At 41.1% G+C, this 17,488-nt stretch overlaps 1 protein-coding gene across 1 annotated transcript in view; it reads right to left on the reverse strand.

Annotated features, from left to right (window-relative positions):
* ASAH2 (N-acylsphingosine amidohydrolase 2) overlaps nt 1-17,488 on the reverse strand; it is a 58,753-nt gene that overhangs the window by 15,164 nt on the left and 26,101 nt on the right. The window contains exons 8-14 of the mRNA XM_081104811.1: nt 13,865-13,985; nt 11,837-11,962; nt 7,539-7,625; nt 5,131-5,235; nt 4,926-5,007; nt 3,676-3,791; nt 2,538-2,632 (exon numbers count right to left, since the gene is read on the reverse strand). Coding sequence (XP_080960937.1) covers nt 2,538-2,632; nt 3,676-3,791; nt 4,926-5,007; nt 5,131-5,235; nt 7,539-7,625; nt 11,837-11,962; nt 13,865-13,985 — 732 coding nt within the window. The remainder of the gene's footprint in view (nt 1-2,537; nt 2,633-3,675; nt 3,792-4,925; nt 5,008-5,130; nt 5,236-7,538; nt 7,626-11,836; nt 11,963-13,864; nt 13,986-17,488) is intronic.

Genomic DNA, 17,488 nt, shown 5'->3' on the forward strand with positions numbered 1-17,488 from the left:
TGGTGGTGGTGGTGGAGTTGGTGGTGGCAGTGGTAGTGGTGGTGGTGGTGGCAGAGGTGGTGGTGGTGGTGGTGGTGGAGGTGGTGTTGGTGGTGGCGGTGGTGGTGGTGGTGGTGGTGGTGCTGATGGTGGTGGTGGTGGAGGTGGTGGTGGTGGTGGAGGTGGTGGTGGTGGTGGTGGTGTTGGTGGTGGTGGAGGTGGTGGTGGTGGTGGTGGTGGTGGTGGTGTTGGTGGTGGCGGTGTTGGTGGTGGCGGTGTTGGTGGTGGTGGTGGTGGTGGTGGTGGTGGTGGAGGTGGTGGTGGTGGTGGTGTTGGTGGTGGTGGTGGTGGTGTTGGTGGTGGTGGTGGTAGTGCTGATGGTGGTGGCGGTGGTGGCGGTGGTGTTGGTGGTGGTGGTGGAGTTGGTGGTGGCAGTGGTGGTGGAAGTGGTGGTGCAGATGCTGTAGTGATGGTGGTGATGGTGGTGATGGTGGAGTTGTTGGTGGCAGTGGTGGTGGTGGAGGTGGAGGTGGTGGCAGTGGTGGTGCGGATGCTGTAGTGATGGTGGTGGTGGTGGTGGTGGTGGCAGTGGTGGTGGAAGTGGTGGTGCTGATACTGTAGTGATGTGGCGGTGGTGGTGGTGGTGGTGGTGGTGGTGGTGGTGGTGGTGGAGGTGGTGGTGCTGATGATGGTGGTGCGGATGCTGTAGTGGTGGTGGTGGTGGTGGTGGTGGCAGTGGTGGTGGAAGTGGTGGTGCGGATGCTGTAGTGATGTGGCGGTGGTGGTGGTGGTGGTGGTGGTGGTGGTGGTGGTGGTGGTGGAGGTGGTGGAAGTGGTGGTGCAGATGCTGTAGTGATGGTGGTGATGGTGGTGATGGTGGAGTTGTTGGTGGCAGTGGTGGTGGTGGTGGTGCTGATGATGGTGGTGCGGATGCTGTAGTGATGTGGCAGTGGTGGTGGTGGAGGTGGTGGTGGATGAAGACAATGTTACATAGTATAGGCAGGACTGGCATCTCTGTTAGAGCTCTGAGCAGAGAACTGAAGGAATGAAAGAGTTGGCCATGGGGATTACTGGAGCGCAAGTGTTTCAGGGAGATGGAACAATAAATTCAAAAGTGCTAAGACAGAAGCATGCTTGATGAGTCTGGGAACTGCAATGAAGCCAAAGTGGCTGAAGCAGGGGAGAGAGGGGAGAGTCGGATGAAATCAGACCAACGAGCATTGCTGAGATCATATAGTGCCCTTAAGCTATAAGGGTCTGAGGATTCACCTAGAGTGAAATGGGAAGCCAGTAGAGAGTTTTGAGCAGGACATGGTTTAACTTGTGTTTTAAAGGGCTTCCTCCAGCTGTGGTGTTGATAAAACACTCTAGAGAAGAAAGGGAGGGAGCAAGAAGGCAAGACAGGGAGAAATAATGGTTGCTTAGGTGGGGGGTCGGGGGGAGAGGGGGAGGGACAGGGGACAATAATAGAAAGTATTGGGAAGAACATACAGAATTTGCTGAAGGATAGAAAGTGAGGGAAATTGAAAAAGAAAGAATTCAGGGATGACTCCTAGATTTAGGCCTGAGCCACAGGAAAGCTATACACTTGCCTCTTACTAAGATAGGAAAGACTGCGTGGGGAGGAGACTTAAAACATTCTTTCATGCTTTTAAAACCTAAAGTAATTATTTCAAGAGTCTGTATTTTAATATTATGTCAAGTCTTTCTACTGGCATCACTTTAATTTGGAATTCCCATCATTTTAATTTGGAATGATACGTTTTCAAATGTTTATGTTTGCTTCAAGTTACACACTAGTAACAAGCATGGAGAGGGTTATTCTCCTGAGGTCCCACCACCAGAGGGTGGGAATATTTGTCAGCAATGCCAAATATAACACGGTGAGATACAAAGGGGTCAGTGCAGAATTACCTGCCCATGATAAGTGACCCCAACAGAAACACATATACAATAACTACCTTTTTCTTAAAGTTGCAATTCTTTTTTAACCCTCACCGGAGAATATGTTTTTATTAATTTTGAGAGAGAGAAAAGGAGAGAGAGAGAGAGAGGAAGAAGGAGTGCACTGTCAAAGACTAGATTATTTGGTGGTAGGTTTGAGACATTATAAAAAATAATAAAGCAGTTAAAAATATAGGTGGAAATGTCACAAGTCATTATTCACATGATACCCTCCTACCAGGAAGCTGCATCTGACTCTCTCTAGTTCCTTGGATAAGGCCCATATACAGTTGGGTTTGAGGTGATCAAGTCTTTATTCCTTTGAATGGCTGCACTTGATCAGCTAGTCTAAAGAAAGAGAGTGCCAGTGGGCCTGAAGTCAGGAAGAATTGGGGATGGGGGAGAGAGAGAGAGAGAGAGAGAGAGAGAGAGAGAGAGAGAGAGAGAGAGAGAGAGAGATCGGTTGTTTCCCATCTAAGGATCGAACCCAAAACCTACGTCTGTGCCCTGACTGGGAATCGAACCCAAACATAAACATTTTGGAGTAGGGGACCACCTGGCCAGGCCACAATAATTACATTTTTTAAACTATAAAATGAAAAAGAAGGACTTACGTAAGCTCCCCAGGAATAGCAGTTATGGCCAAGGACCCAAGAGTAATGATCTGAACGTCAACAATATCCGGGTGCCAGGGATGAGGTTTGGTCAGCTAAGAACCCAAAATATGAACACTGTGTTAGGAATATTATTCTTTCTATGATCAAGAGACCTGTGATGATCACAGAAGTTTATTGAAGGATGCAAAATGGTTCCACCTGCTTTGGGTGTCTCCTGCCACCATAGATTTTATTTCTAATTCATCATATAACATTAAATGTTTTATCTAGTCATAACATGTTAATCTCAAATGCCAATGCCCCATTAACCTGGACATATTTTCTCATCAATGATGTCTGGTGGATCTGTCAGTGTGGAATCACAATGTGTAACCGACGACCAAGGACCTACTAAAGCACAGTGGTGACTCTCCTCGTACACAAAAAATAAGTAACTTGATCATTTGGATTAGCTTCACTTAATAACTTCTTACTCTAAAAGCACTTCAAATTTTCAGTTACTTTCCACCTTTTCTCCAAGAAAATCTATCCTTTTCCGTACTCACATTAGTGTAGAAATCTTTCCCTCTATTCCTTCCCTTTCCTCTCTTCTGCCTGAAGAATTTTAATTGAATATTAGGGGAAAAAACTCGATTGAATTGTTTTCTACATCAACAGTTCATATTATAAACACTGGCATCGCACTTTGACATTTAGAATGTGAAAATCTATGTTCCAAAGGAATAGGAAAAGAATGTTGCCTTAGTTAATAACATTGTGAGAAAACGGAAACATGGACATGCTCCTTTTTATACAGACTGAGATGTTCTTCTCTACAGAGAATTCTGTGTGAACTCCTGTCCTTAGGGTAACATAATGAATCTTATGTAAGACAACTGTTATTTTTATTCTTCCTTTATCTGGGTTCTTATTGTTCCAGTTATTTATCATAAATTCAAAGTTACAATATTTAATAATTGTACCCCTTATTTTTTAGACTCATGGCATCCATACTTTTTTGACATTAAATATTTTGATGTGGGAATATCTGAGTAAGACCTCCCATGCCAATATAGGTATACCATTCACATCCGACAATTCATAAATTTTAAAAAGCAATACACTAATTTCACCGTGATAACAAAAAATGCTTTACCTCTCCAGTGTGAATAAGGACGGGCTTTGGTTTCTGACACTCTTTCATTTCATCAGAGGGCCTGCCAAAGAGCTGATCCCGAAGAGTGTCCCAAAATGGATCTGATACTGTTGTCCCTGTTAGGAATGTTTTAATTGATATGACTCCAATCCTCTGGAGAAAATGTCATCATTTTGACAGCTGTTGTACAACAATGCTTTCAGGAGTCTCAGAGATTTCACTAAGATTGTTATTTAACGATTCCAAGACAGTCTGAATAATGGAAGAAGCAAAATTTCCTGTGCATCCTAAAATAGGAGCCATTATTTAATTAGATCTTCAGTGTGGTTGATAGACTAAAAGAATATGTTTTGCTCAACATCCTTGAAGTTTTGTTTCTATTGCTCCTTCTCTTCCACATTTCAAGTACAAACAGTATGGCACAATTCACTGTAGACTTTCCATTTTGAAAACTAAAAATGACACCTCCAATTTGAAGTGTTAGTTGTTTGGCTTGGGGTCCCTGAAAAAGCCTCTCTTGAATCCCCACTTACTTATCTACATACATACCCACAATCAGAAAAAAACAAAAACCTTGCCTAAGATCCATAATCTGGGGGAATGTTATGTTAACTACAAAACCTATCGACTTAGAATCTGTAATCCATTAGAGAAATATAACAATTATAAACGTATGTGGGTCTAATAAAGGAGCACCAAAGTACATAAACCAAAGCCTATTATTACAGTGAAATCAGGATAAAGTTACAAAACCTAAAACAATCAGTTATAAATTAAGGAAGATCCTGGAAATACACACAGGAGGGGGACCTGGGCCCACATGCGTTAGGCTCCTAAAGGCCCCTACCCTGAGGAATTTTGTCTTCAGGAAAGGGGCAAGGAAAAGAGACACTAATAACCAATGGGAAGAGCCGACTCATGCTGTTGAAGTTACAATGACAGCTCCCTCCTGCACCCCCCAACGCCCCCCACCCCGCGCCAGCCCAAGCAGACTTTAAAATTATTCACCCACAGACTAAAACACAAAGAGGATTTGTCTCTGATTCTACTTGAATGCGTGGAAAGCTGAGTGACGGTAGACACCCGTCCCTGGGAAATCTGGTTGTCATGCACAAACCTGGAGTCCCTGCACACCCCTGGATTTAGAAAGAAACACAGTCACTGTATTGGCTACATGTAAACCCTCCTCAGGGACACAACCCCAAAGCTCCAGAAGCTGGGGCCACAGGTTCCGTTCGTCTGCACCTCACCCTGCGTGAAGTTGAAGGTCCCAGGTCCATCGATTGTGCCAGCTGCGAAACTGTAGCCCAGCGCTGGTTTACATGTCTTTGCCTAAAGGAAAGATGTTTAGAACAAAAGAGGAAAAAAGAAACAGAAGTTAAGCTTCCACTAATGATGAGATCAGCCCTGAGCTTTCCCCTTGTGGCATGGTCAGTGTGACTCAGCAACACCTACCGTGTGTGTGGAATTGAGTGAGACGGTGACGTCTGTCATATTCACCCACTGATGAGCCGAAGTCAGTGGTCCAGTTAACTCCTGGGAAGCCAAGGCATACAGCGCCTAGGAAACCCACAGACGCTCACTGTTAAGAGCTAAAATGAACATTACCACTGCATCCAGTGAGTACCAATTGGGAGAAGGGTCTCTCAGACAAGTTTTATTCTGCTGGGTCCATAGCAGTAGCCACTACACAGGCGATCTCTCTGCCAACCTGTTGCTTCCCTGAAGACGGAAGGCCCTGGATGGCTGACCTGTGTTTTTCCCCACAAAGATGAACCCGTAGTGACCCAGGATGTGGCTCAAAAGGCCCCAATCTCACTGGAAAGACGGTCAAGAAAATGTGAGATTAGAAGTAGGAGGGCTGCGTGAGTTTCTTCGCCAGAACAAGAGTGTGTCCTCGGGCATTCTCAGTCCTTGAGTCCTCTGGCAGGGCTGGCTTGAGGAGATGCCAAAGGGCGGCTTGAAAGCTTCAGGCCCCACTTCATCTGCATAAACCCCCCTAACACCCCGCTGCTCTTTGAGGATCTTTTTTCCCCCCAATGTGGTCAACTGATGCTTTTTCAATCTTATGGGAAAAGTGAGTCAACCCATGATTAGAAATGTTTTTACTGATCTGTATACAACAGAGGCAAATCCTGCTTCGGTACAAGTCCCTTTGCCGGAGACCTAACTCATTTCCACACCATCCCCGTTTCAACTGCCCCCTGGGAGCTCTGAGCTGAGTGACCCCGGATGCAGCTGCCTCCCTGGTGAGGAGGCCAGTTGTGCCTTGCTGAGAAGAGAATGCAGAATGTGGGACAAATCCCTCTGGCTCCCAAGCCCAGAAAGATAACAAAATTTCTGACACCTAATTGTGTCACAGATGCACTCCCTAAATAGAATCTGTTAATTTAGAGCAATCCACTGATAATACCACAGTAATTAAAAAGAAATTGCAGCAATTAGGGCTGGCTAGTGTCTGGTGTTTTTAAAGGTGCTTTTGATCTTCCTTAATTGCTGCTGAAACATTTTAGAACCGTTGGAACAAAATATTTACTTACACTCACACGCACACGCGTGTGTGTAGAACAAAGGTATAAGTAAGCTATGAAAAGGAAGAGATTTAACTCTCGTTATCAGAGATATCTCAACTCTCCAGCTCATCTTTTAGGTCAGAAATCTCTCCATTGAAGCTGACACATAAAATGGGACTAAATGAAGGATCAAATTTAGAAGAGGGAAGAGACTAGAGTAAATCATAGGAATCTTGCTGTAGACCAGGTTCCCTCATCAAAAAAAAAAAAAAGTTAAGATAACATGGATGATCTTTGCCATATCAAAGAAGACTAGAACTCATTTGAATCCAAATTGTGAGAGCAGTGAGCTGTGGGGCTCAGCTTTGCATTGTCACCGAAGGAAAAGTTAAGAAATGCATCACCATTAAACCAGTATTATGTGAACTGTTGAAGGGTATCCTTTAAGAAGAGGAGGAAGAAGAAGAAAAGATTAAAAATATGAACAATAAAATAAATATGTACCCATCAACAATTGAATCTAAAAATCAAAATGAACAAAGAAGAAATCTAACGAACAAAATAAACTGATGAATAAAATAGCATCGGAGGCATGAAAACATGGAACACACTGATGAATCTCAGAGGGAAGGAGGGGGCTAAGAAGAGACTAACCAAAGATTTTATGTGCATATATGCATCATTTATGGACACAGACAATAGGTTGTTGAAGGCCTGGGGTGGGGCAGGACGGGAACCAGGGAACCAGGTGGAGGGAGACAATGGGAGGAAAAGGAGGACATCTGTAATACTTTCAACAATAAAGATTTTTAAAAAGAAATGGCTAAGTGATTTGGCAGGCAAATCCCTGAGAGATTTCCAAGCCTCTGAAACAGTCTGGTCATATATACCACGCTAATTGCAAACCTTACAATCTAGCTATCATCCCACTGCCCGAAGCAAGCCCTCTGGCAGCAGTAAAATGTACTTCCTGTAAGTGGTTGGACCAGGCAGTCAGAGAGAGATTCCTGTGTGGCTTGTGCAAGAAACCTTCCCAACTGCCCTGCAGCAGCAACCAGCTTTCCAGACCCCTCGGTGCTGCTTGAGCTCTTGTCTTCCTCACAGTTAGGGACTTCCTAAAGAACAACGTCAGCAGATCTTCAAGAACAATCCTATATAATCCTATATAATAAAAAGCTAATATGCTAATAGACCGAACAGCAGAACGACAGTCCCGATGACCTTTCAGACAACCCGTCTGGACGACCTTCCGGACGAAGCCGGGGCTGCAAGGGCTGAGCCCCTTGCACAGATTTCATGCGTCAGGCCTCTAGTTTTAAATGAAGATCAAAGAGTGGGTGCACGACTTACCGTAGCTCTCTGGTATAGGGCCCGTCCTATAATCTGTGTGCTGTTGATCATATCCTGTCCAGGTCCCCTAGCCATGCACATGGTAGCCTTGAACAAAATGAGACAGATGTGTTCTTGGTGAATAAAGCAAGTATTTTATGCATGGCTGGTATGGCTCAGTGGTTGAGCATCAACCTATGAGCCAGGAGGTCACGGTTCAATTCCAAGTCAGGGTATATGCCGGGGTAGCGGGCTTGATCCCCAGTAGGGGATGTGTAGGAGGCAGCTAATCAATGATTTTCTGTCATCATTGATGTTTCTATCTCTCCCTCTCCCTTCCTCTCTGAAATCAATAAAAATGTATTTTTTAAAAAGCAATTATTTTAAGAAATGGACAATTACAAGTGAATCTAAGCAACTATAATTTTAAGACACATTATAGCTTTTCTTTTCAGATATTCTCTCAACTTATAGGTTACGAAAAACAAACGCATTAATTGAATTGGAGCAGCGAACACCTTTAGAAATCATCTATTTCAGCACTTAACTTAAAAACAAGGAAAATGAGGTTCCGTGTGTTAGAGGACTTGCCAAAGATTATTCAGATAGCTAAGACCTAACTCCACATCTCTCCATTGGCTGCACACATCTCTACTTGCTTGTTCTTGCCTGTGGCTCTTGGTCATGATCACCTTAAACTGAAACTCAGTTAAAATTATATTGGAAAAGCTAGCTGACCGTCAGGGGGAAAAAATCAGTAAATAAATATGACTCTATACCTTATTTCTTACATCAGAATAATTTGAGATTAATCAGATGTTTCAATATTACAAATGAAATAAAAAGTATTGAAAACAAGAGTGCATATATTTTAAAGTCTTAAGGGTATAGAAGACCCTTCTAAAATTATATAGAACAGGCTAAATACATCTGACAACAAACATTTTAAATATTCATATGTGGAAAATGAAAACATAAGTAAAGCTGAAAGACAACTGACAAATCAAGGGGGAGGGGGGGTTGTATTGTTTATGACAAACTAAGACTTTAAAATATTAGGAACTTAGAAAAGTCAATAAGAAAAATATCTTTATTAATACCTTTTGGTTCATCCATATTGAGTTAAATTATCTCTTATTTGCAGTAAAAAGCATCTTTTTAAAATATATCTTATTGATTTTTTTACAGAGAGGAAGGGAGAGGGATAGAGAGTTAGAAACATCAATGAGAGAGAAACATCGATCAGCTGCCTCCTGCATACTCCCCACTGGGGATGTGCCCGCAACCAAGGTACATGCCCTTGACCGGAATCAAACCTGGGACCCTTGAGTCTGCAGGCCAATGCTCTATCCACTGAGCCAAACTGGCCAGGGCAGTAAAAAGCATCTTATATGTATATCAAAATCACCACCTTATATACCTTAAATTACACAAGGTCATATGTCAATTATATCTCAATAAAGCTGGAAAAAAATAATCACCATAATGAATACATGATGGAATGCAGATGAAATAGGCAATTCACAAAAAGAAATGTAAATAGCCATTCAATATGAAATATGTTCAATCTCATGAATAATTAAATATAAGTTTAAGCTGCAAAGAGAACTCCTTGCATATTGTGTTGGTGAAAACGGAAAGGCTGACAGTCCTGGTGCTGGTGAGAGACCGCCCCTCGTGCACTGTGCGTGGAAATGTGATTGAGAGAGTGTTTGGGCTGTGTGTAGCATTCGTTAGAGGTCCTTTCTCTTTGATAACAAACTCACTTTCAAGAATTTGGCTTATGGCGAAACTCTTACTCGTTTGACAAAATATGTATGACAAGCAGAGTGACCACAGCATGCTTATATCACGAAGGGAAGAAAAGGTGGGAGAGAGGGTGTGAAGGAAGGAAGAAGTCAGGGAAAGAAAATACCCATCCGCAGGGGACTGGTTAACTATGGTACTCAATACTGAAAATTATGAGGGGTTTTATTTATTTTTTAAAAATATGTTTACATTCATTTCAGAGAGAGGAAGGGAGAGGGAGAGAGAGAAATTTCAATGATGAGAGAGAATCATTGATTGACTGCCTCCTGCACACCCCCTCCTGGGGATTGGGCCCACAACCCAGGCATGCGCCCTGACCAGGAATCAAACCGTGACCTCCTGGTGCATGGGACAGTGCTCAACCACTGAGCCACACTTGCCAGGCACAGAAGGATGTTAAATGATGTTTTAAAGCACATTTATTGGAAATAAGGAAGCAGGTTATAGACTAGCATTGCCGTGTGATCCTACTTACTTAAAATTTTACATGCATATATATGCATGGATGCACAAAATATCTGGAAGTTCATTAAAATTTTAACAGGTTAATTTATGGGATGAGGGCTGCTCCTTTTCATAGTTTTATTTTCTGAACTTTTCCATATTATTTGAATGTGTAACAAGCATATATTTTTTCCTAAAAAATATTAAAACCTTTTCCTAAACTTAAGCTGTTGTGTTTTTAAAGAACCCCCATTAAAGCAGAAGACATGGCAGCACCTGCCTGTTTCCTTCCCTCTTCCTCTTTCTTATGTGAGTCCTGACTTTGTTCAGAAAGCCATCTCCCCCCTTGTGGTCAATGTCCCATTCCTTGTTCCTGGTAAGTCTAAGGCTCTAGGCCTTGCTAAGATTGGCAGGAACCCAACCTAAGCCACTCAGCACATACCATTCCCCCAGCAACTATTTTGTTCCAGGGATGGACATGTGACAGAAATTGACCCAATCAGATAAGAGAGAACTTTTATTCTATGTTGGAGAAGTTCTCTCTCTCCTACTTTATATGGGGGTGGGAGGAGGGGAGCATACCCCTTCCTTACTGCCACCTGCAGTCCTGCAAACCTGAGGGAAGCTGACTCGACCCAACGCATCGAGGGGAGCAGAGGAAAACAGAATTCTATTGGGGGAGGGGGCATGACTTTGTTGTAAATTTTTCAGACTATAAAGTAAACTATGCTCATCGTAAAAAATAACAAAATGTATAAATAAAAAATAAGTACAAAATAACTAAAATGAAGCCTATTTATAATAGTATCAAAAAGAGAGCATCATAGTCAACAATTCAGTCAATGTTTCACTTTGTCTTTTTACAATGATACACTGATTTTCAAAACTGCAATCACAATGAATATTCATTATTAAGTCCTGATTTTTTTCAGTCAACATCATGCATTATGAGTTTTTCCCACTTTAGGTATTTCAACAGAAGACATTAAGTTGATGCATAATGTTCTGCTGCAAATAAGTATAATAATGTTTTAACCATCTCATCTATGAATTTTGTAATTTAGTAAGTAGTTATCAAATCTACTGTGAATTAATAATGTGTAGAGATGCTGCAAATAAAGGGTAACACAGAATACTTTCTACATAAAAATAGCAATATATAACAGAAAAGTGTAATTGTTGAAACTGTATTGCTCATTGGGTGGGGTTGATTGGAATAAAGTAAATAGCCCAGAAATAGTGTTAAATAAAAGCAATATTACAGGTGAAATGTTCTTTAAACACAAAGAATAAGACCCAGAAATTAGCATCTGCTGCTCATGTCCAAGCGGAATAATCTAAATGAGCTTGGGGGGCTGGGGGGGTTAAATAAATGATGGTGCAGCCTCATTTGTCTTTGAAACTTACCACACTGATCCACATATAGTCATAAAAATATTTTTAAGACAAAGTTGAGTGGAAAACTGAAATCCTGGACCAATAAAAAAAATCAGTATGTAAGTTATAAATGTTGTTTGTGGTTACGCAGACAAATACATAGGAAGTCATTCCACAGGTAACTGCTGGAAGGGGTGGGGCAGGACAGAGGTGATAGGGTCTTTCACTTTTGACTGTTCTCTATGCTTTCTTATCGTTGGAGTTCTGACAGCAAGATTTTTGCAATTTTAAAAGAAAAAAATTATCTTATATTGTTTTTGTGTGTGTGGTTGTTTTTTTTAATCCATAGCTTTACTAATCAGTGAGCAATGTCTCGGGCAGTCAGTTTGGGGTACTGTTTCCACAAAAATGCCCAGGCATCATGTTTCAGGCGGCCCACGCCTGGGGAAGGATATTTAATCTCTGACATTTCCTAAATTGCCTCACCATTCAAAAAACTTCACAATCACGTAGAAAATTATAATTTTATCTCATTGGCATTTCGTGGGTGCTTTTGAGCAGAAGAGTTGATAGAGGTAAATAGGCCGATGTATACTTGAGGAAAACCTACCTGTCAATGAACGATGAATCTTCAAACATAAAAGATACATGACATGCAAAAGCGAAGATTTCCTGGCATAGGTACCTACCCCGCCAATGGGACAAGTGCTGTTGGCGTTATCACAGGACTCTCCCGTGTTGGCGCAACGTGGGCCGAGAATATTGGGGGACACATCTCCTAGGTTTGATGAAGCAAAGGCTGCTACAAACGGCCCCTGCCAAGAGAAGCAGCAGTTGCCTTTTATTCTTTCTTCCCCACGCCTCCCACTCAAAACGCAAGCATTCCATCTGCTTCGGTGAACTACCCAAAACCATTGGCACACAATAAAAAGGAGGGTGTATATACAATAATCTAGGGAAATGCTTTACTCCGGAAAAGGTTCCCAGTACAGTCAGTGTTCCTGTTGTTACTCATGACTTTCCAATTATCAATAGAGCGGCTTGAAGCAGGACACTCTCAAATTTGTGCCTCAAGCAGAAGCGCGCTGACAAGGACCACAGTGCTCAACAACAAGTTACAAAAGGCTGACATGTCAATTTTGCCGCTGGTGTTGAACCTAGAGGTCCAAGATGCATTTGCCCTTTAAAAATACATATTGTATTGGCTTAAAAAGAGAGGAGCCAATGCGGACTTTCCTGTTGTGAAACTGAACCTAAACACAGTGTCCACCATCCAGGCTTGTGCTTCCACGCATCGTTTCTCTATCTCTTCAACCTGAAGTAACAACGTATAACCTTTAGAATGGTAACCTCAAGCCACTGTCCTGCCATTCTGTACTTTTTTCTTTTTTTTTTTTTTTTGGTTGGAACTATTCCAAGTGACATTTTTATTGCATTTATTGAGGTGATATTGGTTAATAAAATTATATGGGTTTCAAGTGTATAATTCTGTAATACATCATATGTATATTGTATTGTGTGTTCACCACACAAAATGGTTCTGTCACCATTTGTGTCCCCCTTACCCTCTTCTACCTGCCTCCACCCCCTTTCCCTCTGGTAATCACCATACCATTATCTGTGTTTATGAGTTTTGGGGGTTGGTGAATTTTGTTTATTGGCTTCACCTTTTTCAACCAGCCTCCTAACTCCCTTCCCCTCTGATGGCTGTCAGTCTGCTCTCTGTATCTATGAGTCTGTTTCTATTTTGTTTGATTATACCATTCCATCTTAAATGTCGTAAATTTTCTTAGAAAAAGAAGCAAGCAAGTATCAGAGATCATGATGCTAAAAAGATAATTTATTTCAAAGTGCCTAGCACCTAGCCAATGATTACAAATGAGAACCTCCTTTCTTTTCCCTAAAATACAGGCTAAGATGAAAAAATACAGTTTTGTCAACAAAGGAGCTAAAAGATCAGATCAAATGTTCATGAATCAGTATCTTCATAACAGAGCATTATTCTAGTCAAGGGCCCGGGACTCTCATCCCATCATATATCATGCATTCTAGGGCTTAGGTTCTGGTGGCAAGCAGACAGGGTCCCTCTTCCCACCTAGCTAGCTGTAGTCTTTATTGTATACAGATCTGAGCAGCATCTGGAGTACATGGACTGGGTTCCTGGCCCCCACCTCTGATCCGGTCACTCACTGAGTTTCAAAATTACAAACAAGTCTGATGGATTAGGGCTGTCTCTGACTTTGGCCTTATGACAGGAAAGTAGAACAATGTCCTGGAAAGGAAACTCACTATGAAGAGGGATGTCTGGACCAGTGAAAAGGACTCAGCATCTGTCCTCATTCAGATTATTATACCATTAAAGAGATGCTTAATACTTTTACAACTCTGAAAACAAAAGTAAACATCAATACAATTTGCCATGTTTCCAAGTTGATAAAAATGATTATATACTACAAAAACCTTGAACTTGCCCTCCTTTATCCAACTAATTATAACTTTATGAAGCCATCAATATAGGTAGTGTTTGACACAGTCTATTGGTCCTTTTGAATTTTTCATTTCCTACTAAGATGGAAATTTTTTTTAATCCAAGTATAACAGTATGTGATGCCCATACTAACTCTTTACTCTGAAAACTTGACTCAGCTATTTTGAATATTGCATGAGTGATGATACTCAATGAATTAGGTGAAGTTTTGAATAACACAAATTCTTACCTGTCCAGGTAAATGTCCTTTGTTCTTCTCTTGCTCAAACAGGTAAGATGCATAGCCCATATTGTCGCTATTGACAAGGTGATTGCTGTTGTTCATGCTGACAGGGTGGATGGCAAACCAGCTGTAACAGAGCAAGAAGCCTAAATTAATGAAGAAAATCAGATAACTGGGGCCAAAAAGGATGACTGGGATTTCTGTTAAGTTCTCCCCAACAGAAAAAAATAATACTTAATCATAGGCATTCACATTTAGGTGCTTTCATTGTTAATGAGCTTACATTACTAATAATATACTTAAGAAGTCTGATCATTGACTTAAATGTAAAATACAAAACTATTTTTATGAATATTTCTTCTTCAGCAGCAGCAGCAGCAGCTTTTAACAAGAGCCAAGGTTGGTCAGTTATCAGATGATATACCTAAAGAACTGTATGACATAGACTTTGTCCTTCAAGAAGGCACACATAGAATAATTACTCAAATCAGTCCAAACGAATTCAACAGACACTTACTGAGAGTCTGCTGTGTGCCAAGCCCTGAATAAACTGCAGTTTGCTTTCAGAATCTTCCAGAAGACAAAGATGTGAAAAGCGCCCTTACTACAGTGTGACAAAGGTTATAAAGTGTTTGGGGACCATAGATGATGAGCAATTCATTCTTAAGGGCATTCCAAGGAGAGGGAACAGCAGAGTAACAACATGGAGGCATGAAAGAGGATGGTGCGCATCATTCAATACAGCCCCCTGCACGGTAATAGCTTCCGTGGAGAGCTATATACAGTTTACAAATTAACATCACACCTGCTACTTTATTTGACCTTCACAACAACCCTGAGAGATAGGCTGGTAATACCTCCACTCTGCAAGGTGTCTCGGAGAAGCAAAACGGTGGCCCACTTGCCATAGGACCAAGGCTCAAGTTTGGGTCTTGTGACACCTTGTCCAGTGGCCTTTGTAGATCAAACCTCCACACGGTGAAAAAGATACAGAATGAAAGGCTGTAAAGCAGATGAACTGGAATGATCAAGAAAAGAGACACGCCAATCCATAAAGTTTTAAGCTAATTTAGGATTTTTGAAAAATATTTTGTTGATGTAATCCTTCACTGGAAACTTTTGAAACATTTCATAGGAATGAAAGCTTCCATTCCTACCTACATGATACAGGGCACCAAACTGAACATTGACATCATGACTGAGCATGTTTGTGGACTTGCAGGTCATCACTTAGGATTCAGTCCTCGTTGCCCAAGAGATGTATATGTAGGTCAGAGGTGGCCAGCATAACGCCCGTGGGGGCTGGGTAGGCAACGTCAATGAGGTGGGCTGGTTGGTGCAACAGGGACTAGTGAGGACTGTGGGGTCCGCAGGCACTCGCACGCGGGACTGTGCTGCAGCCAAATGCGCATTCTGGGAGTGTGAACCAGGGCTGCCAGAACTTTCAAGAGAAACCACAAACCTTGTTTTTGTGAAATATTTATCTACTTAAAAATTCTTACAGAAAGAAATGCATGGAAACAAAGGAGGGGAATGGTTACACATGGGCAGACTTAGGACACGTAGCCAACAAATAGCATTTGTGAACTGTGCTGGGATACTGATTCAAACAAAATAACACTAAAACTTATTAGGACCTAATAGAAGGTGACAGGAGAAGATCTGACTTTGGTGGTGGGCACACGGTACAATATACAGATCTTGTAACATAGAAACCCATATCCAAAACCTATATGCTTATGTTGACCAATGTCACCCAATGAATATTTTTAAAAAGGCGTATTGATGCAATCAGGAAAACAAAACATGGGCTGGGTTTTAGATCCTATTAAGAAATTAATTTTAATTGTGTTGGCAGTGATAACAGATTATAATTAAACTTTTAAAGCGTTTATCTGATACTAAAATATTGATGAGTGAAAAAATATGTCTAGCATTTGCTTTTAAATACTCTAGCAAAACACACAAATAAAAAGGAGAAGAATGAAATAGAATGGCAGAATATTGCTAATTATTGAGCTGATTGAATATTGCTAACTATTGAGCTGATTAATAGTTATGTGGAAATTTATTAGACTAATCACTCTAAATTGGTATATATTTGAAACTTTTTATAATAGTTTCTTTTTTATCTTGACACCCATTTCAATTTTTTTAAAAAACAGTTTAAGGCCTAATCACCAACCAGTAGGATTAATTCAATGCCTATGGTATATATTTGCCACTGTGCAAAACCACAGAGGTTTAGGCTGAACACAGTTCAAAGGTCATCCCCTAGAACTTACTTGCAAGGTTTCTATATTTTAAAAAAACCCTTACATTCATTTCTATTTTGTGGTTTGTCTCTTTCTCCTAAAACTTAAGTGCCAAGAAAATTCTACTCTAGTAGTGTTTTCCAGTTAGCTGGAGTCTGCTTTTCTGTTTTATTCCATTTGAAAATGGGGTGGTGGCCATGACAAATCCATGACTCCCCAGCCAAAATATTTCCATCTAACACAATCACACTGAGGCCGGCCAGACCACAGCCTCTCCAGTGCAATCGAGGGAGAACTGTAGAACAAGTCTATCAACGCTATCATTTAGCACACATGAGGTGAAGGATTTTCCCAACAGGATCTCAGTTTATCCTTACAAGAACCCGTGGAATCAGATGCTGTCATTATCCTCGTTTGACAATCAATGAAGTCTCAGAGGGATGACATAACCTGACCAAGGTCACCAGGTGCCAAGTCAAGAAGCAGGATATGCATCCAGGTTTGTCAGACCATAAAGCCCACGTTCTTATCTGCTATGGGATACTGACTCTGTCCCTCTGTTCATTCACTTTCTCATTTCAATGCACATTTCATAACTGTGACTCTGTGCCAGATGCTGGGGACATAGAGATGAATGAGGCATTATCGTGACCTTAATAAATGCTTCATGGAGGATCTGACATTTGAGCTGGATCTTAAAAAATGAGTAAGAACCTGGAAGGGGGGCGGGGGGAGTCACTGGAAAAAATCATTCATTGCAAAGGCATGCAGGTGGGACGAGGTTCAATGTGTCCAGATAACGGATAGTCACAATGGCCAGAACAGAACACATAAGGAAAAGAGAGGAGGTGGTTGTGCCATTCATTCAATCAACATGAACTTATTAGTAGCCACGTGTGTGTCTGGCATTGCATTAAACCCCAAGGAACACAGAGAGGAATGAGCTGAGTTCTATACCATGAAGAAATCACAAAAATATCTGTGGAGAAGGTAAATGCTAAGAATTTTGTAATTAGACTACAAACTTGAATTCTTATTTATTTCATTGAGTTATTTTCATTTACGTTAGCCCTTATAAAATTAATTGAACTTTTTCTCTATAAAAAAAATTTTAAAAGCATTCAAAAAAGTTATTTAAATATAAGAAAAAGAAGATACTATATATTTTCTTCACTGTCCTTTGAAATATGTGCTATTAAAATATCAGGCTTGTCACAGCAACCAAAGTACTCTGGTAAAGGTATAAATTATGAATATGTATAAAGATATGAACAAAGGTGGTCATTTTAAGTTAAGAAGGCTGTACTCGCAACTTCTTTTATCTGGTCAGAAATATATTCATCAAAGCAAAGTTCAAAAGAGAAGAAGAAAGGTG

Source organism: Myotis nattereri, assembly GCF_964212035.1.
Source record: "Myotis nattereri genome assembly, chromosome: 13".
In the NCBI taxonomy this organism is placed as follows: Eukaryota; Metazoa; Chordata; class Mammalia; order Chiroptera; family Vespertilionidae; genus Myotis; species Myotis nattereri.